The sequence below is a fragment of the Patiria miniata genome, unplaced genomic scaffold, assembly GCF_015706575.1.
Source record: "Patiria miniata isolate m_02_andy unplaced genomic scaffold, ASM1570657v1 HiC_scaffold_8, whole genome shotgun sequence".
NCBI classification, from domain to species: domain Eukaryota; kingdom Metazoa; phylum Echinodermata; class Asteroidea; order Valvatida; family Asterinidae; genus Patiria; species Patiria miniata.
The window spans coordinates 1113159-1134119 of NW_024037075.1; the positions used below are offsets into that span (position 1 = coordinate 1113159).

Genomic DNA, 20961 nt, shown 5'->3' on the forward strand with positions numbered 1-20961 from the left:
ACAAAGGACATAAATTAATTTTTAAGCTTTTCCTGCTTAAGTGATTGTGAAACCACAGCAGAGAGCATGCACTTTATTATTTTTTGTTCAACCCAGGATGTTTTCCAAATTGGGCAGTCTTCTTCTTTAGTTTCTGTATCCATTGGGAAATGATTTGCAAATGTTTGCGTGAGTGGAATGCCATTTAAATATTTGTTCTGTGTTTGTTTTGAATTGTACGTGTTTTTAATACCCAGTACGAATGACATAAAATACAAACAATGAATGTTTATAAGTGCAATGGTAAAAATAATGGAATGTTCCATCACTTTCATTGCACTGTACGAGAGTCCAAGTGAAGTTAATTTTATAACATCAGTCTCGAAAATACAGAATACAAAATACAGAATAATAAATGGACGTATTATTGAAGCTTAACTTATATTATTCTCAAATACGATTGCAAGTAAACTTTTGAGGAGAAAACAATAAAATTGTTCATAAATGGGTTATGAAAAAAATCCCTCCTCAGAAGTTTAAATAATTGGAGGTTATGATCAGTACTTTAGACGCTGTTCGTACATCGTGGCGTAGTAAGGCATGCTGAAGTTGATACATCGCTGCAGATCTGGGGAGAGGGATGCAACATTTGAAACTTTACCTACAGTCTCTGGTTTCAGGAAGCACGTGCTTTCTCGAAAGTTTTGGAAATGGGCCATGGTTTCTAGGACCTGTTTGACAAGTGAGCCGGCAAGCCAGTCCTTGACACACTCTGTGCCTTGCTGCCATGACAGAAGGGAGTCGGTGTAGGGTATCCCCAGATGCTCGCAAAGAGACGATAGTACCCGAGCTGGGTTGCAGACAAGGTCATCCGAATCCACGATAACAGGGTCTGGGTCCAAGTTGCTGTCTCGGACATACTGCCACAAGTCAAAGATCTCCTTGTAGGTTAGACCTGGAGGCAGGACATCAGGGGTCAGCTGATCCAGATCGAAATCCTCCATGTCCACTTTGACACCCCTCTGTAGCTCTAGAAACTCCCGGTTGAGCTTCTTCCAGGACGGGAACATCTCGGTCGGGTGCCTGATCAAGAACACGTGTCGGTATCCCCTCGGGATGTCCTTGTACCTGCCACGGAGCCAGGGAGCTAACTCCTTTGCCACAATCACCGCCTTTCCCGGGTAGTCAGCTTCCAGTTGTCGTCTTGCCCAGTCGTAGCTGCAAAGTGAACTTGGGAACCCTGACCTGTGACCTTTGAATAGCCCATCCTCGCTCGCCTCCTCACCTGCGCTCACTTGTTCCTCAAAGCGGACATCAACTCTCTCTGGCCCATTGTAGTAGGCCGTGGTGTAGATCTCGAAGATCGCCTGGGAGTCCGGAAGGTTACTTAAGCTCTTCAAAAGAATAGAGGAGCGGGTCCTGGGAGTGGCCCACACAATCACCCTGACAGGATTTTCCATATCAGACATTGCACTGGCAACACAGGCGCTGAAAAGTACATGATTAATACCATTATTATAAGTCAGCTGAAATAGCTCTGGTTTTCCTTAAAAAATTTGTTTCCTTTTTCAGACTTTTCTCCATAGGGTTTATACACGTTGTTTTTTCTACCCATATTTTCTAAGAATTTTGAAATGTGTATGCTGCATTGGTGAAATATGGACTTAAGGTTGAAAAATTTAAAAAGCTATAAAAAATCACACGATGATGTCATCATGACTTCACCTCAAGTTTTACGTATCACACAACCTTGTATATCTACATACCTATACAACCCAATCAGACATATATGGTAGTTCCCTAAATATATGGTCTTAAAGTAAGCACCTTTATAAAGTGACGCCTCATGACCCATGATGATGTCATCATGATGTCACTCTTCGGTACACAAGTTCACCATAGGGTCTTTACAATTTGACTGTTGTAGTTCAAAAGTGTCTTTCTCAAAACACATATACAAAGCGTATGGGATTTGGGATACAAAAAAAGGGGGAAGTAACAAAAAAATAGAACAAAAACAAAGGTTGTTCCTCAACTGTGGAAAAGCCAAAATATATACATGTATGGTATATCAGAAAAAAACAATGCTTTTCTGTAAGTTTGCAGAAAAGCCCTCCCCCCCAAAAAAAACCAATTTCTTAACACAGGTTTAGAAACAAAAGGCTTTTCCGCATTGATGGGGAGCAGCCAAAACATAAGAATAAAACAAAAAGCAACAAGAATTTCCCGAAAATCCATACCTCTTTAATGGAATATCATGTATGCAGTAGTATTAAAGTTGAATTAAAAGAGTTATGTGAAAATTAGGCCAAATAAAAAAAACCTTCCAACCACCGATGGGTTCCTCTTTTCATATGTGTATCGAACCCAAGGTAATTTTGTAGTTGGCCTTATATGCAAAGGTCATGCTTAGAACCTTCTTATACAACAATTTACAAACTATATTTGCATTAAGAAGGAACAGATGTGCTTGCTAGCCACATATGTACCTGCTTTTTTCTACTGTACTCACCGTTCTAAAAAATCTGCCGTAAAAAATAGTATGGTCACAGCTCTTTCAAACTCGCTTAACTGGAAGCATATTATGCGTACGTGCAAATAGTGTGTGTGTTTGAGTGCTAACAAAAACTATTCACTTCAACATTTGCAAGGTCATATTTTAAATAATGTAACAAAGCCCTGCTGTCAGTGAGGCTCAGTGGGCCAAGGACGAATCCCCCCCCCCCCCCAACAAAAAAATCCATTTTGTCTCAACATAAAGGCAGGCAATGTGAACACTTCCATCTTTTCCTCCAAAAAAATTGGGTAAACGTGGTCAGAAACTTGCCTCAGATCGCACCACAGAGCATCTTAAATTCAAAAAAAAAATTCGGGACCCTTAAACGTAAGGGCCCCGAACCCCACGCCAACATTTGTTTGGACCCACTTTTTGGGGGACCAAAATCACTCCATAAAATTTGTCACGCTTTGTTTACGTAATCTGAAATTTTGGTTTAATTCCATTGGAAAACATAAGAGTTGCTTAGGCTCAAAAGTAGGACATGTTCTTGGAAGTTGAGCATCTTTCTGAGGTCACGTTTTGTACAAGGGTAGAGAACTCTTTAAATATTGATTTTGGCATCAAATGCTACAGGTTTTTAAGTATAAACGTCAGTTGAGATTATGTGGGAAGTTTTATAATGTAAATGGTTTAAAATATTCAAAAAAGATCTCTTTTTTAAACTGGGAAATTGAATGAGAAATATGAAACTGCTTCAGAAAGTAAAGCCAGCTTTTTGATTTGTCTAGATAAAAGATTAGCTTTCATGTATGAAATTTAATTCCCTTGAAAAAGATTGAGCAAATCTGAAATATCCTGTGATAATCCTCAGATAATAAAACATTGAGAAAATGGTATGGGGTCAATGATTCTGACTTTATTACGATCAGGGAAATGGTATCGTACAATTGAACTTATTTTTTTCCTCGCCTAATAAACATTGTGGAATCACATTAGACAAATTGACATTCCTCAATTCATATGAAATAACAAGTGGTCTGCATGTGTACTCAGCACTGCTGCACTTAATACTGACTGCAGTTTTCAAACTTCTGTAAATTGCAAATATATTTGACCTCATTTGACCTTTGACCTAAAATATATTCCACATGATCTTTGGTACTCAGTGACCCTCAGTGACTCAAGTTTCATGGAAGTTTGGTGAATACTTTGGCAGTGAGAGTAATTTGGAAAACCTTAACACAAGCTTTAACATATGGTCGTACAGACATACGGACGTACAGAATTGGGACCGGTAAGTGTCTCAAAAACTGTGTTTGGGCAACACAAAAACCGCTTTCATTGAAAGTCGTGGAAAAATCAAACCATTTTTGTACTTTGGATTTGGAAGTTTGGATTTCAGAGGCTATAACTATGTTAAATTGATTTATTCCTTGGATAAAAAGTTTATCAATTGTAGCATTATGGCTTATGCAAACTTCCTCAGAAGTTAAGTTAATTTAGGTTATGATCAGTACTTTAAGCGCTGTTCGTACATCGTGGAGTAGTAAGGCATGCTGAAGTTGATACAGCGCTGCAGATCTGCTGAGAGGGACGCGACATCTGGAACTTTACTTACAGTCTCTGGTTTCAGGAAGCACGTGCTTTCCCGGAAGTTGTGAAAAATCGCCATGTTTTCTATGATCTGTTTCATTTTTGAACCAACAAGCCAGTCCTCGACACACTCTGTGCCTTGCTGCCATGAAAGAAGGGAGTCGGTGTAGGGTATCCTCAGATGCTCGCAAAGAGACGATAGTACCCGAGCGGGGTTGCAGACAAGGTCGTCTGAATCCACAATAATGGGGTCAGCGTCCAAGTTGCCGTCTTTGACAAACTGCCACAATTCAAAGATTTCCTTGTAGTTCAGACCAGGAGGCACACGCATCGGGGACAGCCGATCCAAGGCGAAATCCTCCATACCCACCTGGATTCCCCTCTCTTCCTCTAGAAACTCTCGGTTCAGCTTCTTCCAGGACGGGAACATCTTGGTCGGGTGCCTGATCAAGAACACGTGTCGGTATCCCCTCGGGATGTCTTTGTACCTGCCACGGAGCCAGGGAGCTATCTCCTTTGCCACGATCACCGTCTTGCCTGGGTAGTCAGCTTCCAGTTGCCGCCTTGCCCAGTCGTAGCTGCAGATTGAACTTGGGAACCCTGACCCAGGACCTTTGATTAGCCCATCCTCGCCCACCTTGATGGCTGCGTTGACTGGCTCCTCGACGAGGACATCTGGGTCAAATCTCTCAGGCCCATTGTAGTAGGCTGTGGTGTAAATCTCAAAGATCACCTGGGAGTCAGGAAAGTTGCTTAAGCTCTTCAAGAGAACAGAGGAGCAGGTCCTGGGAGTGGCCCACACAAGGACCCGAACAGGGTTGTCCATATCTGACATTGCGCTGCAACACAGGAGCTGAAAGATAAATTACTCTGATTATTATTTTCTGGTAATGTAACCAAAGATTCCTGGAAAGAAAATCCCCAGGCAATATATAGCTCACAAGCCTGAAGAAACCTGTAGAGTGAAGACAATAGGAAGCAATTACAGCTTTTTTTGAGGTGAGAGGAAAACACCCAGAAGAGTATTCTGGGGAAAACCCACGGAATCAAATGAAAACTGAAATCTCAATCCTCATGTAGACCAGGGCAGGAATCGAACCTGAACCCTATCAGTGGAAGGCGAGGAAAGAAAGCACTGCACCAACTTAAACAAAGAATGCCATACTTGTGAGGCTGCACCATTATGTACTCATCTCCTGGTCATGATTACAAATCTAATAAGAAAACATTCTCGAACATCAAAATTTCATACCTGTGTAGTAGAATATCTTATGCAGTTGTATTAAAGTTCGATTGAAAGAGTAGCATAAAAATTGTGTCCTTAGCCTTTTCTATATTTCGCTTGGACCCTGGTCCCTTGTAGTTCAGATGATAAGCTTAAGTCATAGGAGTTTGTGTCAATATGTGGTTATAAAGGTTTACCAGTCACGACCAAACTAAAAAAAAACAATTTGATGGTTTAAAGGTATTAATAGAAACAGATAAGGATTGTCGAGAATCTGATTGTGTCTTTTATGATAGTTCAGGAGACAGAAGAGTGAAAATGTCAGTGGACAGTAAGGTTTAAAGGAAACATGCAGTGGAAATTCAGCTCGCCTTGTTTTCATGCACATTACTATATGTGTTGCAACAATACATACAAGATCTTAATACTTATTTTCATTGGAAGTGACAAGAAAGTGGTAATTTTTCAATTATTAGCAAATCCTTTCATCAATACATGTAAGAGGGCCCTATTTTGCTTTTGTCACACAAGGTACTCCTTGTTAAGATTGCATATGAATAGTACAACAATTAGTCCTTCAAAATTACCCCCCCCCCCCAAAAAAAAAAGTTTTGAAGAAATATTGGTCACTACTATGTCCAAACAAGCTGTTTAACATGATAAACAAGTAAAAAGTGGAACTCTAAGAAAATGAAGAAAACTTTGATATATATTTGTACACAAAGCTACTGTTCTGCCCTGAATGACATCACACTTTGGCTCTTAAATATGGACATTTTCATTAGCATAGAAACTTAACTGTTGAAATTTCTCCCTTTTACTGTTACAAAGGAGGTGGAAAGTCATAGTTTACATGGCAAGAAAGCTGTTTTAAATGTATTTAAAGTCATAAAAATCCTATTGCATGTTCCCTTTAAATAAGAACAGCCAGACAGGCTCGTAGGTTGATCTGAATGGATTTGCATACGGAATGAAGCGTAAAGCTCGACACAAAATGCATCATGTTTTTATTCATTCTTTAGTTGTTGACTGTTGAGCCAGCAGAGAGCACTTTTTTTTTTTTCAACCCAGCATATTTTCCAATTTCCTCAGTCATTTTTAGTTTGTATATTCAAAACTTGAATTTGGTCTCTTTTCCAGTTCTGTGGCATTCCTTGCTGAGCTGCCGGGCACCGGTGCCGTCCATCCCTTCCCAAAGATCGAGTCGGTTTTGCTGTATCGCTACGAGACTGTCTACGACTACTTGATCATGTGCTGCGAGGTGAGACTCTATTATATTAAGAAACTTACTTTCTTGGTTTGAAAACGTCTTGTGTGCACAAGTATTCACTACCTCTTTTTAAAGCCAGAGTCCATCATTTGCAATGACCCTAAAACCTGTCTCGTCCAAAAAATCAATTTATTGTGTGTTTTGACTGTTTGGAACAACAAAGAAAATGACACAGAATACTTGTTTCAACAACTGTCACCAACTGTAGCACACAATATTTTGATTAACAACCCTGGTTAGGCAAACAATATATTTATAAAATCTACTTTTTTAAAAGACGGGCCTTCAAAAGGACTTTGTTGCATATTGTTAACGTTTAAACTAAGTTTTCATCGCTGGTGATGTTTGAAGATAATTGTGACGACGATTGTTGAAATCGCATTTTTGGACGAGACAGGTTTTAGGGTCATGGTGTTTAAATGGTGATATTTTTTGAACGGATTGACAAATTTCAGTAATTGTTCCATCCAAAAGTAGCTTATGATATTGGCTTTCCAGTCATTATTATTTTTGGTGCTACATATTTTTTTAAATATAAAATATAATTTTTGGGGTTTGGGTTTCGCTTTTTTTGACTCACCTTGTAGAAGAAAAGCATTGAAAAATTGGAAGACATTGAGAAATTGGAAGACATAGGGCTGGATAGCTCAGTTGGTATTCAGTGACAGTGAGGGGTTCGAATCTCACTTTAGTCCATTTTGCCCTTGTTCAATTAAAGGGGAACACATTTTTTTGCAACTTTCTACTCCTCTGAAATGTATGGAAACTATTTGACATCCCTTTTGGGTTAATTTGATTAAAAGGGCATTCCTTCAGACATTAAAATTTCCAATGCTTTTCTGGACAGATGAGGGCGCTGTTGCTATGATGTCATTTCAGAAAGACACCTTACTTTGTGGGTTTTCTTTTAAATTTGTGAACCTAAAAAATTTGCTCATTGAAAACATCTGTGAGAAAAATTTGCTCATTGGGTTACTGCCATGTACTGACATAACAACAAATCACCAAAGAAGAGAAAATCTACAGCAGCAAAATATCAAAAATTCTGGCAACTTTTGGTTCAGAAATAGCTGTAACATGGAGGTTTCTGCCTGAAATGACATCACACTTTTGCTCATGAGCATTGAAATTGCATTAACATAAAAACCAAAAAGGCACCAAAATACCCAAAAAAATGACAAAATGAAAATTTAAATTTGGGTTTAAATGGGAAACAAAAGGTGCATTTTCAACGATTGCATTAAAAAAAAAATTATGAAAATATCGTTTGAAATGTTGAATTCTTTTCAATCTTGTAATGGGTTTTGCCCAGTACTGGAACTATTTCAAACATACTGTATGTGATGGCTGAGGGCTGGCGAGAGAAAAAAAAACTCACAAGCTTACTCTTGGTGGGACTCGAACCCACAACCTCTTGCTTACTAGTGCAGACGCCTTACCACTCGACCACAGAGCTTGCCAGGGTCAGCTGGCCGTTTTTATCTGACTTCAGTCTTGTGATTGATTTCTTTCTTTCCGTTTTTCATTCCCTAGCTACTCTTTCTGCTCCTGGTGGCAGTATCCTGCAAGAGAGAGGTCCAAAAACTGGTCAAGATTAGAGCCGCTTTCTTCAAGAGCACTTGGTCATGGATGGAGGCAAGTTTTTTGTTTGATTTAACGGCGCACAGTCTCATGAAGCAGTCGTAATTGAGTCAGTCACAAGTCGGGCCACATTTGGCTGGGGAATGGATTTACTTGTGATGATTTGTGCATACTTGTGCAGACTTGTGCATACTTGTGCAGACTTGTGATGTCTTGTGATGATTTGCGATGACTTGTGATGACTTGTGATGATTTGTGATGTCTTGTGACTGCCTGTAATGAATTGTGGTGACTTTGATAACTTGTGATGTCTTGTGATGTCTTGTGATGACTTATGATATCTTGTGATGGTCTGTGATATATTGAGGTGATTTTTGATGAATTGTGATAACTTGTGATATCTATGAGAACTCACTAATAAGTTATTTTTACCTGAATCTGGAATGTCACTCTGAAATGGACGTTACAATGTTTACATTTGATCTCTTTTTTCTCTCCGTAGATGGGCATGATAATCTTATCCCTGACCTACTTTGCCATGTACGTCTGCCGTTTCATGTATGTCAACAGTGCCACCCAGCACCTGCGAGAGACCTACTTGGAGGAGTTTGTCGACTTTTCCCTCCTGGCCTACTGGGATCAGGTTAGTCATCTTGAGGAATACCTTAATATCCTCCAGCTCTCAGCCCCAACCCTAAGCACTGAAGTAAGCGTGTCTGTTGCTGTGCTTATGCTTACGGTCTCCGTGAAATGGCAGAGGCTCTGTTAGCAGAAAGTCGTGTGCTTAGCTGCGCCGTAAAATTGGGCCCAGAACATGAGTGCAGTAGATCCCAACAGGGATCCTGAAAGTGGTCCCAAATGGACTCCATTGCATTGGGTACTGCAGTCCATCCATTCAGTTTATCCTGTTAATTTTTCGGCTCCAGATACTGAAGGACTTGCTGGCCAGCTTGATCTTCCTGTCCTCGGTCAAGTTCCTGCGTGTGCTCCGCTTCAACCAGACGGTGGCGTTGTTTGGGGCGGTCATCGACGAAGCCATCAAAGAAATCCTGACATTCGCGGTAAGATTTCAGCTCAACTGTGGTGCAAGTTCAATGAAGGACTGTGGATAACCAGAGTTCGACTGACTATCATTGAACGCCCATAGCAGAACTATTTTTAGAGGTTTCGTTGATTCTCTCCTGTGGCACGAGGGTTTTTTTCTGGTTTTCCTCCCTCTGCAAACACTTTTGACCTCTGGCTATGCTCCGTGGTAAGACATGGGTCGTATGATGTCTGCCTAAGGTACCGTTACATGCCTTCAATTCCACCACATTGCAGCTGCGTCCTTCACAATTCAGCTTCTGCTGCGAGTAAAGATGACTGGCCCTCCGAATGTATTTATTTATGCTGGAAAGTGGCTACACCTAGTTGCAGAAAGAACACGAACTGTCCAGACTGAGCCATGAAATGTTAGAGAGTATTTCTTTGCCTTTACAGCTGTACCTGTTGGTCCTGGAGATGGCCTTTGCCTGCCTGGGGGTCCTCCTCTTCTCCACCCACTTCTACCCCCTGAAGCACCTGTACATATCCTCCACCCTCCTGAACTCCATGGTCATGGGCCGGCCGCTGGACTACGGCGATCTGGCCGCTGAGTTTCCGATCCTGTGGTATCTGTTTTACTTCGCGTACGTGTTCAGCATGATCATCTTCATGGCCGGATTGGTGAGTGTATTGGACTTGATTCCATTCTTCAAACTGGTTGTCAATTTTTAAATTTTTTTGTGCTTGGTTCTGGGGTTCCTGTTTAAATGTTTTGCCAATTCAGCAGTGTTTTCATTGCATAATGCACCTTGAGCAAGTTCAGTACAAGTGCTGACTTTGAGAAATCCACAAAAATATTTTGCAGTTGAAGAGAACTTCAGTGTCCAATTCAAGTTGAATTGGCGATCGTGTATCTACGGGCCCGGTTCCCACAAGGGAACAAAATCCACTTTCAAATTATTTAACCAACCAAACTAGTTGGCGACATTAAGAATATATTGGTATGTCATAGTCTATAGATAAAGGGCAGGGTTTTGAATTTTGAGGGGAAATTTGGGGGTAAACTGACGATGACAGCGACAAAACGCAACACGGAAATAAAGATGGCGATCACCGCAGGATGTACCGTGAGCACGCAAGTCGCGCTGCACAGCACCAACAGGCCCGTAAACCGCGTAGGAAAATCGTAATTTCTATCCCAAGAAATTGTTCAAAAATTACCAAAAAGATGTCATTACATTGAGAGAAGTCTGCTTTAGATTGACAATATCATTTTTTAGGAATAAAAATAATTCTTAAATCTAATTTGATCGAAACAAAACAGGGGCCCTACACTACACGATCGCCGTTGAATTCAGTTTATACACAAGACCAACTTAAAGAGTCTCCGATTCAGATAAAAAAAACACAAATGAAAGGGTAAGTGTTTTGTAAGACCTTAGTTTAATCCTGATTCTGAAATCTTGAAGCTCTTTGGGTTTCTTTAGATCGTTAGATCTTGAAGTGGGAACTAATTTTGAAATATTTTCATCTCAATCCATCAGATCAAGGCCATTCTATGCCACAGCTATCGGCAGGTCAAGCAGCGTCAGGTACCGGCCGTCGGAGGCATGGAGGTCCTCCATTTCTTTTGGAACAAGTTCCTGATCCGCGTCGGCCTGAAGGAAGCACCCGAAGAGGACAAGCCCATGACGCTACCCACAGTAAGCGATCGCTCAGTACGGTTGCCTGTTGCTTGTACAAGCTTTGTTTGTAAAGTAACTTCAGGAGTAAAAATTAGGGTCGGGATTAAAATCCAGATTTTCTAAAATTCGGTTTGAATTCCACTACTCAGAATATTCATGCAGTATTCGTGAAATTACATGCACAACACACAGTATTTAAATTCATATCTACCCTGTGCAAAATTCCATCATTTTTTTTTTCCACAGGAGTTCACCATGGCTGAGATCGAGTACCAAGTGGACGAGCTACTCTTCCGCATGAGTGCCATCACCCACCAGCACGGCCTGCCCGAGAAAACCTACGGTTACTTCGAAGACTCGGACGGAACTCATAACATGATGGAGGACGGAATGTCCAGCACATGCTCGGAGGTACCTTAAAGCCGTTAGCACCTTTACTACATTGTATAACATCGTATAACATTGTATAACATTGTATCTATTTCCCAATGCATGCATAAAACCCATACAGTGCTTGGGCGGGTTTGGGCAGTACAGGGAGTGTCAGGCAGGCCGGTTTGGGGTTGTGCAGGGTGTTATGTGTCTAGTCAGTGATAAGTAAAATCCGCTATTGGAAACTCCATGGGTGGCTTGTGTGTAAAGCGCTCGTCTCTCACCAAGGTGACCACGGTTTGAATCCTGGCCGCGGATCACATGTGAGTAGAGTTGTGCGTTGGTTCTCTCCTGTGCCACGAGGGTTTTTCTCCGGGCCCTCCAGTTTTCCTCCCTCCGTAAAAATCAAACACTTTCGATTTCAGGCTTTGCTCCGTGGTCATATATGGGTCGATGTGGCCGGCAGCCATAGGTGCCTTTACGTGCCAGCGGCCCGACCACGTTGTAGCCGCGTTCTTCGCAATTCAGCATACCAGCTGCGAGTAAGGATGATTAGCCTCCCAAATTATTATATTAAACCACCTAGTGTGAATTATTTGATCCATCAAAAAGTCATTGGTTGTGGTATTAAATGCTTTACTGGATTCGAGCCAGCAAGCCAGCCCAGTATGGTGGTTGAGTTGTTAAGATGTCAGCGCTTGTAATCAGGAGGTGATGGGTTCAAGTCCCACCAAAGCAAGGTTGTAAGTTTATTCTAAGAAAGCACGCAGTTGCATTAAAAGTTAGTCACTCTATGTGTAAGTCGAAATCTTAATAATCTTATTAGTGGTGACTTCGGCCGCATCGGAAATCTTTTATCTAGACTTAGTGTCAGGGTCTTCGCCCATAACAACTACGTGGAACAAGCCGACCCAGACCTAGCCTTAGTGCTGCAAGCCTGATAAGGACATGGCTTATGGCTTATTTATGTCGGCGATTCGTATGATGAGCATGGAGTCCTAGTCACAAACTCTGGTCATGTGGACATTAATCTTTTTATTCATTTGTCTTTGGTTTTTTTAGCTCAATTTCGTTGACAGCACTCATCTTGAAGACGGAGCTCAGAAGATGGAGGCCCAGTTGTACGGCCACAATCCAGAACTAGCAGATGGTAACTGCTTTGCAGACGAGGATAGGGAGAAACAACTTAGGTAGATTTGGAATTGAGTTAGAAATAAACAGCCCTCTACAACTTCAATCATTCATTGTCATTTGGTTACCAGTGCCAAAGATTTTTACAAAAATTTAGGCTGTTAAAAAAAAAAAAAAAGAGTTGTGAGTTGTAAGGAAAGATGTTTTGCAGGGATTTCAAGTTTTTGTCTCTAATCGTTCCCACTGTCACAGTGTTGTAAATCGTCATTCAGTTCTTATTCCAGAAATTACAAATGATGATATGAACAATGTGGGGCTGATATAGTGCTTTAAACCAAAGGTTCCAAAGTGGTTCACAATTATTACCCCTGTTTATCAAGCCACGAACCATTTTTCTGCAGCAGCTTGAGATCAGCGAAATCTGGTCTCTACCCTCACTGGTACCTGTTCATACTTCTGGGTGGAGAGAGGCAGTTGTAGTAAAGTGTCTTGCCCAAGGACACAAGCACCATGTTCCCTGTCAAGGGTTCGAACCCATGTAGCACCGCACAAGTCGGACACTGTAACCATTGGACCACAGCGGTCCACATCTACAAATTTGCTACAATAACATATTTCATTTTATACAACACCTGAATCATCTGATTGGTGGATCGTTGATCACATGTCATTGAATTATTCGTCCCAACGCACGGTGCGTTGACAGATGAAATGTTCCATTCCACTCGGCTTCGCCTCGTGAAATGGAACACTTCATCTGTCACCTCATGAAATTATTTTTTCCATTGCACTCACAAACATTCATTATTTGTATAACAACACTCTCAATTGATAAATAAAATTGACCTGTTTAGATGACGTTTTTTTAAGTTTTTGTTTCCCAAGTTAATAAGCTGTGATGTTGTCTTCAACATGTGACTCTTTCCACGCAGGTCTGGGTTGGATATGGAGATCTACAAGCAGCTGCGGCATCGCCGCCTGCAGCACGACCTGCACGACAGCGGGCACGACACCCAGTCCACCTCCGAGCACATGGAGTTCGGCAGCGACGTCGCCTCCATGGACCAACCCTTGCCGTCGACGCCCAAACCACTGAACGTCCGCGACGCCCAGGGCCGGCCCACTTTCCCCAAGCCTTTACAGAATCTGGGTAAGCATGTCAATTCACCTCAAGGACCAAAGTGAACTGTGTTAGTTAAACTGCAGTTGAAAACAATCCAGCATTTTTATGTTCAACTACGTGATTTTTTTTTTTGGTTGAATTGTTCCGACAGGCATATTAGAAACAGTTCCAGCACCTGTCCGGCCACCATCAGCAATTTTTACCAATCGCAAACAAGCGTGGGGACAATCAAGCTCAGCTGAAGCCAAATCAGACAGTCAGGGATGTGTCATGACTCAGAGACCACCTAGGGTGGCCACACCCCAGGACAGATGCCCAGACAGACCCCCAAGTACGAGTGATGTGACCAGAAGGCCGTACACTGCGGGGGTGGTTGATAAAAGGTCAAGACCGGAGCACCGGCTCAAGCCAACCTCGGCGTCTTTTGCAAGGCGTGACCGGCAACTGGTCTCCAGTTCCGAGGTTTTAGACACGCAGAGCAGCTCGTCATCGTCGAGCTTCGTCCACCGAACTGACTCAATGTCCTCTCACGCGAGCGACTTGGGGATGTCACAGGTCAACGCTGCGCTCGGGGCGTCCCACAGAATTCGAGACGGGATTGCAATCCCCCTGGAACCGGTAATCAATCTGGATCAGCTGGTCCGGGACTACCCAGAGGGGGAAAGGCCGACTGTTGAAAGAGCCTTCAGCGTGGAGAGCTTCCCCTTGCCCAATGCGCTGGACGGTCTGTCCTCCAGCTCCGACGAGAACACGAAAGACACAAAGTCGGCCAAGCGCAAACACAAGGGCAGCAGGGAGTCCGAGGCCAGACACCGGCTGCGGAAAACGCGGTCACGTGGGAAGGGCAAAGGGCGGAGACGATTTGACGAGGCAATATATGTCAACGATGCCTTCAGCTCCGACAGCGGGGGCGACATACCAGTTATTCAGATGGGACCAACCATGCATCATGAAAGAAGATAAATAATTAGCCCTAACCCTGCTGAATCCAACAGGATCCAACTATGTCACATACCCGATGGAGCCTGTTGGATTGAGCAGTTAACCCCTTGTGTACATTCCTCATGCAAAATGTTGGATTCAGCAGGCAACTGAACCGCATTATAACGCCATGTTGGACTCTGTTGGATTCAGCAGACAACTGAAAATGAGGCACAGTGGATTGAACAGGAAAGTCCGGTTGGACTCTGTTGGATTTAGCAGGGTAGTCCTGAGGAAGTACTAGGGGGTTGGGGTTAATCAATAAGACTTAACGCCCCCTTACTGCCCAAAACCAGGGGTTATCAAACCAAACTGTATATAAGCTGTGCATCTTGTATTTCAAATTATATTAAAAAGCACATGAAAATCCAAGAATGTCTTCTTTTTTTTTACAAACTAACGTGTGCTTACTCAATTCCATCCAAGTAAAACAAATCCAGTGCTTTCAAAGTATGCACACAAAAACATGTGCCTACTTCATTCATTTGTTACATCAAAGTAAAAAACAAAAATCATCCAATATTTGAGTACCGAGTTGCCATCCAATTGTACAGTTCTGAAAGTCTTCTGTTATTTAAACCATTTTACGTTATTTAAATTTGAAACTCAATGTTCCCTCCATGTATTAAATTTTGAGAGTTGTCATTTTTTCCCGATGGAATCACTATTTTGTAATCAACCATAAAGCAGCAAAATTTAATACTCATTTACAAAATCTTCAACTATTATGTTATTCCAAAAATTAACATAAAATCATTGTAAAAATATTTCTGGATTTTATGATTTTTCAACCAAGAGCCCCGTCCACGTAAATTGAATATTAAATGAATATTTATGTTGGTTTTTATTCAGTCCAAATTTAGTTGTCACTGTTGATTTTACCTCCTTTTTATAAATCTAGGGCATAATTTTTTTTCAGTATTGCGTCCTTAAATAAATTTGCTCGCTCAAATCAGGAAAATACTTTGATCAACTAAAGATGTACTTTGCAAACGAACTATTTTAAAGCTAAACTAGCACACTTTTCTCCGTTCTCAAGGTGTACTTGTAGAACTTGTGTACAAATATGTTAACAGTATTATTTTTTATAAAGGTCATGTAAATGAAATGCATTTTTGCATTATCAAGAATATATTTTTACATTGTACATTTTGTACATGTATATATTGTTTAACTCTGTAACTTATTCTTTTTTTAAAAGAACGAATAAAGCTCTGCCCATAACAAACAAACTGGTTACAATTCTTTATTTTTCATAAATTTATCAAATTGAATTTGAATTTGCGTTGCAAGTCTCTTTTTTTACAGCATGGCAGTTTATGGATATTTTATTTAAATAAATGCATATATTATGCGCATTCAAATGAATCTAGCTTAAAATAAACTTCTTATGTCAGACAAGCAAAAAGGAATTATTCTCAAAAACATTTTTTTTTAAACCCTCGAAGAGGCAACCTGCACTCTTTCTGAAAAAGTTCCGAGTAGAAAAAAATAGTACTACGAGAGGTGGAATGAAATATTATTTAATGGCTCCAATGCTTCATCACCCAATAGTGACCTTGTTACGAATATGCATGGCCTTGAATTGGCTCCGCCCATAAAACTAAGACACACCCCTCCTGGGCGTGGCTTAGTTTGATTCCACTTTTTGTGATTGAATTATTACTCTGTATTTCTTCCAGTAAAAAATAAAAAATTGTGTAGTACCTGTCACCCTGACAGTTGCAGATTTACGTAGACGCGAGTATCTCGGAAATACTCTTGATGATCTTGCCAGAGTTTTCTTCCTGTTGGAGGTAAAAATGGCCCCCCGGTAGGTAAGTGGCATCAAATGAACCCGACGTGACTGTTTTCCAACCTGAAAAAAAAGATGAAAAATTGAATTATATCTCGGACCAATATTTTAGAGTTGTTGTCAAATTTCACAATTCAATATTTCAAGTTGGGTCACCAGTAATTGGATTAACAACACTGACTTTTGCCATAGGTTTTTTTCAATGTCATGTTTTGTAAAGTACGGACTTGAATAAACACTTCAAGAACTAATTTTCAACACAAAAGAAAATGTTAACGTTAACATTACAGTTCAAAAGTTGAAACGACATTTTTAGATTAATATACTTGGGGTTTTCAAATTAAGTGCGCCTACAAACATAGCCACAAATCTGAAATTATTGTCTCGTAAAACCAACTTTTCGTCTCTTTGAAAGAGTTGTACAAATTTCACCTGTTCGGCGTGGACTTGCTTTTGAATTGGGAAAAGTACATGTACCAAATATTCAAACATTTTTACAGGTGGCTTGAATAAGCCATTTGCAAAAAAAACTATACTCGGCGAGTTAAATGTGAACAACATCTGGTACACTGACTTACTCATAATGCTTGGCACATTTTAACCTTGAATTCTCCAGACTAATGACACTGTTGCTACATCACATGATAAGGGGCAAGCTCTTGCATAGTTACGTAATGTTCACAATGGGTGAGAATGGCACAAAGACACCAGACCATGCCGGAGCTGGGGGTTGCTAGCGTAAGGCTTGCCCCAAATCACGTGATATAGCAACAGTCTCTTTGGTCTGGAGAATTCAAAGTTAAAATGTGCCAAGCATGCGAACGAGTCAGGGTACCAGATGTTCCTCGAATTTAATTCTCAAATGGCTTATTGTTATCCTTCATTGCTCTTCTGTAAAAACATGCTTTCTCGCAGTGCTAAAATACTTTCTGTATACACCATTTCAATGAGAAGTTTTATATATGATGTGCTTCGTGCAGAGAGATGAATATTTGATTGAAACTCACACTCAATGTCGTGATTTCTGCTCGTGTCCTCGGCACCTTCAAAGAAATTGATAGGACAACTGAGGATCGGCTCTGGTGGGGCTTCTTTGCTGTAAACGGGAAAAACAGAATTTAAATTGTCTTGCAAAAGACTCAACAACACTGTTGAAAAAAATCAATCGAAAGTTGCTCTCTGTTTTGAAAACGAAAACGTTTTACCAAATCACCCGCACTTTCTTAAAGACCACCTTCTAAACATGCTTTCATCTTTAAAGGGAATATACATCATTTGCTTTTGCTGTAATTTTCAGAAATGGATGGAATTGGGGGGTTGGAAATATAAAGCAAATATAGTTACACTGACTTTTTGGAGGTTTTGGGTTCGAAAATGCTATAAAAACCAAGAAAAACGATCATTTTCCTGTAGTCTGGTTCCCTGACTCCATATAAGAAGAAACAGAGCAGTTTACATACAATGGGGAATTGTAAGGTCAGGGAACCAGTCTAGCTGGCTCGTACCCGTTCATAGGTTTGTAATCGATTGCAAACAAGTGCAATGGTCAATTGGGGCCAGTATTTGAAAAAAAGCCAGTTGTTTCCAACGCTGATCGGCCGATCAGCGTTGGAAATTGATACAAAAATACCACTTTTCGTGAAAATGACAGTATACCAGGTGCCATAATTTTACAGGATGCTTTAGACTGTTATTTACCAACATCCTATTAAGGTATTTCGCAAAAACTTGGTAGTTTTATTTTTCGATGTTTGCAAATGTTGTATATTCCCTTTAACAAATCCAAAAATAGTCTGCATCGATAGTTTACCCGTAGTGTAGCAGCATCATCAGGTCCGCCTTGATGCACGGAATGTACATTTTCAGCAGCTGAGGCCGGGCCATGACTTCCTTGGGTGTCCCTCCCAACTTTTCAAGTCTCGCCAAGAACTCGTCGTCCGTGAGTTGGTCCACGGGCTTTTCGGAGACCATCTCTTGGCGGACGGTGGACTAGTAACAGAAATGTGAAAAAAGTGGACTGAAATGATTTGTGATTTACAAAAGTGTATTTGTAATTGACTTGTGACTGACTTGTGATTGGCTTGTGATTGGCTTGTGGTCGGCTTGTGATTTGCTTGTGATCCATATGTGATACACTTGTGATTCACTCGATTGAATTGTAATTAACTTGTGATTGACTTGTGACTGACTTGTGATTGACTTGTGATTGACTTGTGATTGACTGGTGATTGACTGGTGATTTACTTGTGATTGATTTGTGATTGACTTGTGATTGACTTGTGACGTCTTATTACTGAAGTCCCCCACCAGTCTTTGAAGCATGCCCCTCCCCCTCTCCCCGAACCGTTCATGAACCACCAGGCACACACATAAGCATAACAGACGAGACAACAAGACACAGAGAGAAACTTGCCATCTTTAAAACTACTCACATAAGGTGCAGTTGCTCCAGAGAGAAACAAGTGCGTTGGTTCCATGTTGTGATGTGTTTTGAGGTAGCACGCCAACTCAAACGAAATAATGGCACCCAAGCTGTGAAAAAATGGCAGAACAGAAAACAAATATTATCATTGCAAACTATCACATGTTAAACCAAATGAAACAAAAAATATTTACAATTTCTATTAAAAGGTTGATCCTGGTGAGAAATATGTGTCCAGGAATTCAATTTATTGGTTAATGGCGCTTCATAATTTTTTTTTATAAAAAGAAAACTTTAAAATGTTCTATTCCTAAAATGATTTATAAGCGTGATGTGCAAGGGTAATATAAAAATATTTTCTTCTGAAAATTCTAAAAAAAATTATATGATGAGTTAATTTTTAATATAATGTATAATATTTTGAAAAACAAAAAGAAATCTATCAATTTTATTTTATTTTTTTACCTGTGTCCAAAGAAGGCAAAAGGCTTTTCTTGCAGGGTTGGCAGTAAAGCTTCACAGAGGTCCGCGATCAGCAACTCCAAATCGGAGTAGGGTTTTTCTTTGAAGCGGAACTCACGACCCGGAAGGCAGACGGGATTCACTATTCAGCCAAAAAGGAAACAGAAAATTTGATAGGTTCAACAATTGAAGGAGAAGAACCAGTTTGGAAGTGACCATGCTGGCTTTCATACTGAAGCAACTGTCGGCCATCTTTGTTCCCCTGTTCCTGCCCCTGGAACACATTCATATACAGGAAACCGGCGACCAGAATCAGAAGCTTTTAGTTTTACTGAAGCTTATAACGATAGCAGTTGAAAATCACATTAAACTTAATACGACTGCCGTAAATATAGCCACCGCTTTTTGTTTTTACTTGGCCTAACTTTTTTTTCAATTTAGTTTGAGTATTTTTAAAAGGCAGTGTCAGAGACAAACTTTGCAAAAAATCAAAAAATGATCTTTGTCCTTACCCTCTATGCTTCCAGGGAAGTGTTTAGCCCAGCTTGAGTACAATCCCGTCCCACCTCCACCCCAGGGGAAGCAGAACAAGCGACAGCTGGGCACCACGGTCTGTTGGCCTCTGCGACGGCTCACCCATTTGTCCATGGTGCGCTGGCAACTACTGTGTTAATCACTTCAGACGACTTGTGTTGTTCACGGCTGGCAATGAAAATCAAATTTCTTTGTTCATTGGGGGAGAAATATAACTTTTAAATTAAAGTACACCCATGAATGTGGCGTCAGTATATAACAAGATGCCTCGTTCACGGGTCTAAAAGTAAAGCAGCCATTATTTGACCTAGCTGCCCTAAATCTTAATTACCTACCCTGAAATTGAAAGAAAAAGGCTTACGTGCATCAGTTGTATTTAAATAGGCCTACATGAGTGAGGATGATGTCCCAATTTTTTCCGAGCATTTTCATGATTTTTGGCACATTTTGGAAGATTTCTAGAAAAAAATCCAACTAGTAAAAAAACACCCAAAGACGTAACAATATGAATATGGTTTCAGTGAGACTGAGTCGGTCGTGTCACTGTTATAAATAATATCGGTGATACCGGTGAGTGACCGGTAACCATGGTGACAAAAATTATACAATTGAGTCCCCCTAACCAACCATGCCAACTGGCGCTTGAACGTCCCAAATATCAAAAAAGAAGTACTAGCGCCCCAGTTAGTGGGACTACAATTTACTCTGAAAAAGTCTGAGTAGCAGCGCTGTGACTAGCTTGAGTAACTCCAGCTGACATGCTCCATATTCATTGAAAATTGAGCATGTCAGCTGGAGTTACTCAAGCTACACTGTGACTAGCCATCCATGACCATGGACTCAACTGATCGCATCGGCATTTATTTACTTCGAAACACGTCAAATCTGCGACGATAAAACTTAAAACTTACTCACTTTCGTTCCCCGTTTACTTCTGAGACGTATCTCGCTGTTTGTTGATTTGGCTAGCCCTGCAAACGTTTGTGGTCTTTCATTCACAGAACAAAAATTCCTGATTCTTCAAGTTCAGATTTACGTATCCGGGTTTGCACCGTACGTACGCCGACGTGCAGCATGCATGCGCATATCCCCCGCATATACATTTTTGTACATGCAACTAGCAGACGACTTCTTCATCAGCTTTTTTGCATGATAACCTTTGACACAATCACGCGATATTTTCCTCGTTCCCGGTTTTCCGGTGCGTATTTTTTTTTTCGCTCGTAGTCGTATCCACTATTCTCATATTTTTGGCAATAAAGAGTGAAGGAAATGTCACTTTCGC

General features: G+C 40.8%; 4 protein-coding genes across 6 annotated transcripts in view; 1 reads left to right on the forward strand and 3 right to left on the reverse strand.

Annotated features, from left to right (window-relative positions):
• The window catches only part of LOC119719100 (polycystic kidney disease protein 1-like 1), an 85744-nt gene extending 69684 nt beyond the window's left edge, over window positions 1–16060 (forward strand). Inside the window, exons 54-64 of one of the 2 annotated variants that reach the window (XM_038188415.1) lie at window positions 6438–6558; window positions 8101–8202; window positions 8651–8791; window positions 9075–9209; window positions 9628–9852; window positions 10716–10874; window positions 11103–11267; window positions 12291–12418; window positions 13292–13509; window positions 13634–14453; window positions 14722–16060. In XM_038188415.1, the coding sequence (XP_038044343.1) occupies window positions 6438–6558; window positions 8101–8202; window positions 8651–8791; window positions 9075–9209; window positions 9628–9852; window positions 10716–10874; window positions 11103–11267; window positions 12291–12418; window positions 13292–13509; window positions 13634–14445 (2206 nt within the window). In that variant the 3' untranslated portion in view covers window positions 14446–14453; window positions 14722–16060. Of the gene's footprint in view, window positions 1–6437; window positions 6559–8100; window positions 8203–8650; window positions 8792–9074; window positions 9210–9627; window positions 9853–10715; window positions 10875–11102; window positions 11268–12290; window positions 12419–13291; window positions 13510–13633; window positions 14565–14721 lie in introns of those variants that run through there. The other variant, XM_038188416.1, reaches the window with a different exon arrangement.
• Window positions 252–2878, reverse strand: LOC119719106 (branched-chain-amino-acid aminotransferase-like protein 2). Its single transcript, XM_038188422.1, has 2 exons — window positions 2492–2878; window positions 252–1467 (listed from the first exon to the last, which is right to left on the reverse strand). The coding sequence occupies exon 2, from the start codon at window positions 1446–1448 to the stop codon at window positions 537–539; it is 912 nt and encodes a 303-aa protein (XP_038044350.1). The 5' UTR covers window positions 1449–1467; window positions 2492–2878; the 3' UTR covers window positions 252–536.
• Window positions 2880–5393, reverse strand: LOC119719105. The gene is made up of 2 exons (XM_038188421.1): window positions 5325–5393; window positions 2880–4925 (listed from the first exon to the last, which is right to left on the reverse strand). Exon 2 carries the CDS (start codon window positions 4905–4907, stop codon window positions 3990–3992), a length of 918 nt encoding a protein of 305 aa, XP_038044349.1. The 5' UTR covers window positions 4908–4925; window positions 5325–5393; the 3' UTR covers window positions 2880–3989.
• On the reverse strand, window positions 15251–20778 carry LOC119719107 (S-acyl fatty acid synthase thioesterase, medium chain-like). Of its 2 annotated transcripts, none has more exons than XM_038188425.1 (7): window positions 20588–20778; window positions 19655–19844; window positions 19146–19284; window positions 18691–18790; window positions 18069–18247; window positions 17266–17354; window positions 15251–16321 (listed from the first exon to the last, which is right to left on the reverse strand). In XM_038188425.1, the coding sequence occupies exons 2-7, from the start codon at window positions 19788–19790 to the stop codon at window positions 16194–16196; spliced, it is 771 nt and encodes a 256-aa protein (XP_038044353.1). In that variant the 5' UTR covers window positions 19791–19844; window positions 20588–20778; the 3' UTR covers window positions 15251–16193. The 2 variants fall into 2 exon arrangements, with proteins under 2 accessions (XP_038044353.1, XP_038044351.1); XM_038188423.1 differs by having other exon boundaries at window positions 20592–20777.
• Between the last annotated feature and the right edge of the window lie 183 nt (window positions 20779–20961).